Source organism: Henckelia pumila, chromosome 4, assembly GCF_033568475.1.
Source record: "Henckelia pumila isolate YLH828 chromosome 4, ASM3356847v2, whole genome shotgun sequence".
Taxonomy (NCBI): Eukaryota; Viridiplantae; Streptophyta; class Magnoliopsida; order Lamiales; family Gesneriaceae; genus Henckelia; species Henckelia pumila.
Genome location: NC_133123.1, coordinates 27,526,929 through 27,535,661, shown reverse-complemented (window position 1 = coordinate 27,535,661; position 8,733 = coordinate 27,526,929). Strand labels below are relative to the sequence as shown.

Genomic DNA, 8,733 nt, shown 5'->3' with positions numbered 1-8,733 from the left:
TGCCCTCATCCTCACAGTCTAGCCGCAGCCCTCCTGATGTCTTCACCACGCTTCTAACATCCACTGTCGGGTTTTCCTTGACCACCTCCCACCCTGTTTCCACAGCGCAATATTCATTGTCTCAGTTACATCTCCCCACCAGAGCCTTGCCCAGCCTGCTGCTTCAACCAACCCCACTATGTTCTTAGTGTCACCATGCCACCGTCCCCTGTATCAGCCTAGTCTTCCATGCTTCCGTGCAACCAGTGCCCTACCATGCTCTCTTATTCCACATCCTTGCCACTCCCTCCTCACCTTCGGTTGGGCATCCGTCCAGCCTCTACCTATCCAATTGCAAACCCAGAGTCTTCACGTCAAACCCTTCGCATACGGTCTCGTACATTTTCTTCTGCTTCTACCGACCAACATGTGTTGACACTGTCCCACTTTCCACACAACCACCATCGGCCACCTCCCCTGACACTGGCACCATCATGGCTTTGCTGTCGTCATCCACTCTAGCTCTAACTTGCTCCTTCGGGTGTGCATTCTCTCCACTCTTGATGCATCCACCAGCTGTAAGTATTATAAAGCTGCAAGTTACTCAAGTTTTTGAGTGATTGATAATTTTTACGTGGGACCTTCGTCTGATACTTTTACTCTTTCGCAAAAAGGATAGTTATGATCCTAGTAAACGGTATACTAAAACTATTATGTTTAAAATCTTTTAATTTGATAGTTGTTATGGACACAATGTTTAAATCTTATTCAACTTGTTAATGACTATTAAGAAACTTCCTAATTTTTGAAAATCATTCACTCTTTATTTCCATTTGAAAATTACAAAATATTTTTTGATTTATTTTTTGTTATATAACCCTGTTGTCTCCAGCCTCTTATTTTCAGTGTTGTCACTAGCAACCCAACAGTGTGGCCTTTGTTCCACCATTCTTTCAGCCACATCTGCTCCATCGTTTCTATCGCCACCACCATCATGGCTTCTCTGTCACCATCCTCTCAAGATCTAGCTAGCCATTCCGGGTTTGCTCTCTTTGCCCTGTACAAACCTACCATCAGTGAGTTTTTTTTTTAAAAAAAACTTCAAGTTATTTAGGCTACGTTTACTTCAAATGATGGGATTGGATAAAGATAGATTAAATTATGATTATTAATATAATTTGATAGGATAGAGAGTGGTTATGAATAAATAATAATATGTTTAGTTGAATGGATTAATTTTGGGATTGAAATTATACTTAAGAACAAATTACGATTTCACCCTTTAGCTATCATAATAAATTAATAATCATATGTTCGGCAAAGAAGGAAAGAAGGTGGAAGATAAAAAGAAAGGGCATAATTGATTTTTTTTCATTCTCTCACTCCATAATATTTATAATCCCATTAAAAAATTAGGACTAAAAATCATCTCTCAATCCTATCATTAACGGGCCTAAAGATTTATACCATTTTTCAATTTTGCAAGTAAACATAGGATTATTTGGTATTATCTATGTTATTCTTCATTTATCAAGGCAAGTAAACACAGCCTTAAAGTTTTGGTGATTGATAATTCTTCTGTGTGATCTTAGTAAGAATATTTTTTTCGTGCACAATAAGGATGGTTATGATTCAATTGTTAAATAATAAATGTCATACATTTAAGATCTTTATTTTCCATTTGACAATTATCCAATATTTTTTGATTTAATTTTTTGCTGTGTAACCTACCATGTTGCCTCCAGTTTCTTATTTCCAGAGCTTTCACTAGCAACCCACTTGTGTTCCCTCTACTCCACCATTCTTCCAGGTACATCCACGTTTCTTTCGCCACCACCATCACGGCTTCTCTGCCATCCTCTCAAGATCTAGCTGGCCCTTCCGGGATTGCACTCTCTACCCTGGAAAAATCAATCACCGGTGAGTACTAAAAAAAACTTAAGTTATTTAAATTTTTGGGTGATTGATAATTCTTCTGTGCGATATTATTAAAAATATTTTTACTCGTGCGCAATAAGGATGGTTATGATCCTATTGTTAAATAATGAACTTCATATTAAAACTAGTATATTTAAGATTTTTTAATTAATTTGAACGTTCATTATTTAACAATAAAATCATAATCATCCTTATTGTGCACGAGTAACATATAGGGATGACAATGGTGCGGGGGACAAGGATATTTATATATATATATATATATATATATATATATATATATATATATATATATGATTTTAGTAAATTTTATTATATAAGAATATAAAAATTATTATTCAATTTTATGATAAAATATTACATAAAATATTTTGGGTAACATTTTTTATTATAATATTAAATTTTAAAATTAATAAAATAATTTTAAATAAAAAATATTTTTATCAATCAAAATTATTATTTTAAATAAAATAATATATATAAAAAATTTATTAAGATTATATATTGTTTCTAAATTTATCAAAATAAATAAAAAAATATACATAGATTAATATAAATAGTTTATATGTGTACGTAACATAAATGAGATTCAAATAATATTTTTATGTTATAAAAAATTACGTTATCATAAACGGATATATTATATATAGTGCATAAAAATATATATAAACCAAATAATAATTTTAATTTTTTTTAATTTTTATATTTAATAAAATGGGATAATTAAAATATTTGTATACTACATTATAATAATAATAATAGTAATAATAATTATTATTACTATTTATATTATCGAGCCGGGTTCGGGGATTGAGATAACATCCCCATATCCTGCCCCAATATGTTGCGGAGATTTTTAAAAATCCTCAAACCCGAATTCATACCCAAAAGTACTTTTCCGAACCCGTCTCGTTTCGGGTTTTCCCCGCGAGTAACTGAATCTGCGCTGAAAATTGTCATCCCTAGTAACATATTCTTACTATGATCGCACAGAAGAATTATCAGTCACTCAAAACTTTAAATAACTTGAAGCTTTTTTTAATACTCACCGGTGGTAGATTTGTCCAAGGTAGAGAGAGCAATCCCGAAAGGGCCAGCTATATCTTGAGGGGATGGCGACAGAGAAGCCCAGGTGGTGGTGGCGATAGAAATGATGGTGGCGACAGATCTTGAGGAGCTTACTAAGATCGCACAAAAAAATTATCAATAACCCAAAATTTTAAATAACTTAAAGTTTTTTTTTAATACTCACAGGTGATAAATTTGTCCAGACCCACTCCAGGGCAGAGAGATACCACCCCCGAAAAGGCCAGCTAGATCTTGAGGGGATGACATGGTGCTTAGCTTCGGGGAAGAGAAAAGGATCATCACTTCATCTATTGGCTTAAGGACAGGTTCGGTTTTCATGCATGGGGTCTTTAGATAGCATGGGGGGTTCGGTGATGATCAAGTTTTGGGTGTTTGGGGTTCTGTATGGTGCTAAGATTCCGGAAAGATGAAGCTTTGGTCCTACCTAATGTTCAAAAAGGATTCCGCTTGCAAGAGATTTTGTCGATGTTGTTCCTTGTTTTACTACTAGTTTTATATTAAACTGGTAAGGGTTGATGAGATAGCATGGGGGATTCGGTGATGATCAAGTTTCGGGTGTTTGGGGTTCTGTATGGTGCTAAGCTTCCGGAAATATGAAGCTTTCGTCCTACCTAATGTTCAAAAAGGATTCCGCTTGCAAGAGATTTTGTCGATGTTGTTCCTTGTTTTACTACTAGTTTTATATTAAGCTGGTAAAGGTTGATGAGAAAGACACGTAATCAAGAAGTGATAACGAGGCTTGAACAGATCTCCTGTCTATATTATAGATGTTTGGATTAATTACATTCATGGTGTAGGAAAAACATTCAAGGATGCCGATGATTTTTGGAAATGCGTTAAAAACTATGTTGTTGTTACAAGACATTCATTTGTGTATCTTAAATCCGAAATATAACCTGAAAGATAGATGGATTTAGACTACCACACAGTGTGGAAGGGCAAGGAGGTGACACTGCATGATATTCATGACATAAATGAATGATGCAATAATAGATTAAGATGGTAATGTCATGCAATTAAAGATCTTGATCTCGCTAGTTTTGCTGAGTATGAGATTGATCATTTGACCAAAAAAAAATAGAAGGTTGTTCATTTTTTTAATGCATGTGTTGTAGGTTTTTTTTGGCGGTTGTAGGCCATTGAATTCTTTTGATGGTACTCGTATAAATAATAAGTATAAATGTAGTATCTTAGTTGATAAGTCAAAAGATGTCAACAATGAACTTTTCAACATTGTTTATTCTAGTATTATGCTGAAAATTATGTGAACCCAATTGATTTTGTTATCATATAAGAAATGTGTTATTTTCTTATCAAAGAATTTTATTTGACGAGCTCACTTTTTTCTCGGACAAACATATCAAGTTAGTTAAACATCGAGATTATCAAGTTATTTTTGACCAATTGTATTGTAAATTTTACATTTATTTTATCTTTTGAGGCTTAATGTACGTAAATTGTTTTATTTTCATCTTAGGTGTTGAAGTTATCATTGACATAACAAAAAGAGTGGTATTTTGTATGTATTCAAGAAAGATGTGTATTCCGTGCCTTTGAAGGAGTATGACCATCATATAAACAACAGTTTTGAGTCAATGCACGAGCTAGAGGGTTTATTACAAATTTTGATCCCACAATATAACAAATGAGAAAGATATGTACACCATGTGGTACATATGATGATGACAACTCTTATACAAACGAGCTTAAGATGCAAACCAAATGTTCAACGATCAAAATTTGAAGACGTGAATCAAGAAGTTATCGATGGTCGCATTTATCAAGGGAACGTAATGTTCCAGAAACCAATCTTCTAGGGCAGTCCCAAAATTTCTTCCCTAGGGTAGACCTTTCCAAAAATAATAATAATAATATGAGGACTGAATATTAAGGTCTTTCAATATATTTTTTAACAATGGGTGTTCTTTCCGCCGACCGCAACTAGCAGATCCCATCAAAAGTACTTGGTTGTTGTGATGGCCAATAGAGATCACGCCAATGAATCAAAGAGATGAAGAGTTTTACGTGTTTTTGCAGAAAAACAAAAATCGTATGTGGTTTTTATATTCACCTTTATGTTATCAAAGTTTAAATTTTAGAGTGTTGATTGCTTCTAAATGCGAAATCTCTCTCCCATTACCAACATCTTATTTTGCAATTATGTGAGTTTGGGTAACGAGATTTTTTTACTACTTTTTTTGTTGAATTTGAGGGGAAAAGAACATATTTATTTATTTATTAAATTCTTCTATATATCTACACAGGTGTCCATCAACCCGATTGCTACAAAATTGAAGGTTGTATAACAATAGCAATCTCTTGTGCTCCCATTTTATCTAACTGAATTATTACCTCAAAATTCAAATACAAACCTCCGAATTAAAAAATTATTTTCCGACTCATGTTCAAAAATTTAATACAAGATTTGTACAGATATTAACTTTTTACACACAAAAACTAACGCTTACAATTTGTATCTCTTTGCAAAACTCAAGTTCTAGTTGGATAAATCATGTGTGTTAGGAATCTCAATTCTATCTATATTTCCCCAAAGCTCTCACTTGTGGGTTTATAGATCACAACTCTGTATACTCGATGACTCTGCTGATGAGTATCGGTCTCCGACTTTTTTAACCGTGTTTGATGATGAACTGGTGGTGCTGTATGATGAGCGACCAGAGTCTGCAGAAACCATACTGTTTAAAAATGGTGGTTGATTTGGCTCGGGGATTTCGCAGTTTTCGTTCACAAGCATTCGAACCACCGTCTCCATCGACGGCCTCTGAGCAACAGAAGCCTGCGCGCAAAGAAGCCCGATTTTCAGCACTTTGGAGACCTCCATTGCTGGAAAATCACCTTTTAGAAGAGGATCCACTGTTTCTGTTAATCTGCTTGTCTTGTAGAGTTTCCATACCTAATCCCAGAACAAGAAAATAATTAATAATTTACATTACAAGATAAGAATTGGAAGACAAAATGTATTGAACCATTAGAGAAATTGTGGGAAATTACAGTCATTAGAAGGGAGCCGGAATCCTCCTCAAATGCATTGTTCTTCCTACCGCAAACAATTTCAAGAACCAACACCCCGAAGCTATAGACATCGGCTTTCTCAGTAAGCTGTCCTTTTACAAGATACTCGGGAGCCATGTATCCCCTGTGAAAACAACTTCTCAAAATCGACATAACTTGAATGCTCAAAACATTATTCGAATTGAGAAGAAAGTTTCTTACAACGTGCCCGCGATTCCTGTGCTTAGATGAGTTTTGTCAGCGGCAAAACATCGAGCAAGACCAAAATCAGCGATCTTGGGATTGAAATTTTCATCAAGAAGGATGTTGCTGCTCTTTATGTCTCTGTGAATGATCCTGACCGTGCAGCCACCGTGAAGGAAAGCTATTCCCTCAGCAGTTCCGACGATTATATTGAATCGTTCCTTCCAATTCAGTAACTTGGCCTTGTCTTTTATGCATTCTTCGAGGCTTTTATTCGGTACAAATTCATAAACCAGCAAGCTTTCAGGGCCCTCAATGCTACAGCCCAGAAGCTTCACAAGGTTCTTGTGTTCAATTCCACTGATCAAATTTATCTCATTGAAGAACTCATCTACCCATTGATTGGTGCTAAAAAATAACCTTTTCACAGCCACAGTTTTGCCATTCGAAAGGGTCCCTTTATACACTGAGCCAGCCCCTCCTTGGCCTAGTTTTGTTGAATTTTCGAAATAGTTGGTCGCCTTCTCCAGAGTTTCGTATTTGAAATTCAAATTCGACTTGTTGTAGGAATATGAAATCCGGCCAAGATTACTACGTTCTGCAAGGATTTGAAGCCGAGAAATAAATTTTCTAGTGTCGCAACCGATGGATTACATAAGAAAAACTATTTAGTTGTACTGAAATTTAATAATTTGTCATTCTTTATGGGGCAATTTATATTACCTTGTTTCCGTTTTCTCCATCTTCCATAGGCTGCATAACCAGCAAATAGAGAAAGCAAGCAAAAGAATACCACAGACAAAGAAATAGCTATTGACGCCGCTGTTTTAGACACTCCTAGAAAATCAAAAATAAAACCATAAGCAATATTTATGAGAATGAATCAACACATTAAAAATGAATAAAATAAAAAAAGGATCGCTGTAATATGACACGAAAGGTCACGAAAATTCAACCTTATAATCAAATTAATAAGCCATCCAAAGTTGACAGGTAAAGCATGAAAATGCAAAAACAAATTCCATCTTGCAACCAAAAAACAAGAAAAGGGACACAAAATCATCTTCAAAACTGTAAACCAATTGCATCAAAACATGCAGAAGATTACTGAATTAGCAGAACCGAAGCTAAAGACGCATATACAGAATCATGCTGCCAAGAATGTATTCCATTTCCATATGCACAAAATACAGATAAAAAGGCAAGAATCAGCTGAATTCCAGGCAGCAACCCTTTGGGAAAAAAACAAAAATTGCATCAAACTCACCGGAGTTTCGATTCGAATCTTGAGACTGATTTGAGTAAAACTTGACTGTGGAATACCTCAAATAGCAACCAGCATTCAAAGCTCTGCCTTCCCTGCTCGGCATACAAGCTTTGACTTGTCTATTCGCCTTCGCCAAACACTCCCCACATCCATCTCTGCTCAGAGTCTTCCAGCACTCCGCCAATCCAAACACGCCCTTAATCCCATCCGCCGCGTGCCCACCATTCGCAACCGCAGCAGCAGTTAGATTATCCATCAGCTCCGCCGCATTCTTGCCGAATTCCATATCATCATCCACACCCACCCCCACGGTGCTGTTGCAATTCACGTTATCCCAGACGGGATCGGTTCTTTCATCGAAAAAGCTGTAGTTGTCGTATCGCAGGAAGCACCCGTCCAGAAATATGCGGCCGGAGGGCGAAGGTAGGCAGTGGGGAAGGCGGGTGCGGCTGGCGGCGTAGCACTGAAGGCAATCGTCGTGAGACAAGTCTCTGTGACACTGAGCGAGACTGTATATCGAAAGATCGTCGGAGTGCACGGTGTAATTCCCCCAGTCCTCCGCCGTGACGAGCTGCGAGAGCGATTGCATTTCTTTCACGAAGAGAGGAATATAGCTGGTGTTCGGCACCGGGGGTGGTTTTCCGCAGAACAAACCGGCTTCGAAAATTCTGGGATCGGAGAAAGAAAAAGGTGGAGCCTGGCCGAAGAAGATGAGGATGATGATCCATGCCTGGTTGGCAAAGTTTTGGATTCTTGAATTCATTTGGGAACTTTTTATATGCTTTGAGATCACAGAAGTATCCAGTTGATGAATCCAGCTGACATTTGAGCCTGTTCTGTTCTGTTCTGTTCTGTTCTGTTCTGTTCTGTTTTTTTTGCAACGGGGAAGATGATGAATCATGTGACAAATATGATGTTTATGATTGATTATGATTATAAGATTAAATATTGATTATATCTATTTTTTATTGAAATATTTAATTTATTATATTGTTTTTTATATATATTTAAAATTAAAATACTTTAGTCGAATACAGTACGGATGAATGGCTGATATTCATATATATCCAACTCTCATGCAAAACATTAGAAAAAGAAATATTTTTAAAAAAGGAAATAACAAGAATATCGAGAAGTGAAAATATAAAGAGAAAAAAAAATAATATAAGAGTGACATTTTAAAATATAGAAGAGCTGGAAAGTTCAACTATGAATGATACTATATTGTAAGTTTATTATGATTG

At 35.9% G+C, this 8,733-nt stretch overlaps 1 protein-coding gene across 1 annotated transcript; it reads right to left on the bottom strand.

Annotated features, from left to right (window-relative positions):
• Nucleotides 1–5,389: 5,389 nt before the first annotated feature.
• Nucleotides 5,390–8,383, bottom strand: LOC140863563 (cysteine-rich receptor-like protein kinase 42). The gene is made up of 5 exons (XM_073267083.1): nt 7,490–8,383; nt 6,946–7,059; nt 6,241–6,820; nt 6,019–6,163; nt 5,390–5,920 (listed from the first exon to the last, which is right to left on the bottom strand). Exons 1-5 carry the CDS (start codon nt 8,250–8,252, stop codon nt 5,576–5,578), a joined length of 1,947 nt encoding a protein of 648 aa, XP_073123184.1. The 5' UTR covers nt 8,253–8,383; the 3' UTR covers nt 5,390–5,575.
• Between the last annotated feature and the right edge of the window lie 350 nt (nt 8,384–8,733).

Excerpts from the sequence above, each read along its gene's own strand:
- LOC140863563 (XM_073267083.1), bottom strand. The coding sequence starts at position 8,252 with ATGAATTCAAGAATCCAAAACTTTGCCAACCAGGCATGGATCATCATC. Across the intron at positions 7,060-7,489 it reads AGATTCGAATCGAAACTCCG|GAGTGTCTAAAACAGCGGCG; the intron begins GTGAGTTTGATG and ends TTGATTTTCTAG. Across the intron at positions 6,164-6,240 it reads ACAGGAATCGCGGGCACGTT|GGGATACATGGCTCCCGAGT; the intron begins GTAAGAAACTTT and ends TTGTTTTCACAG.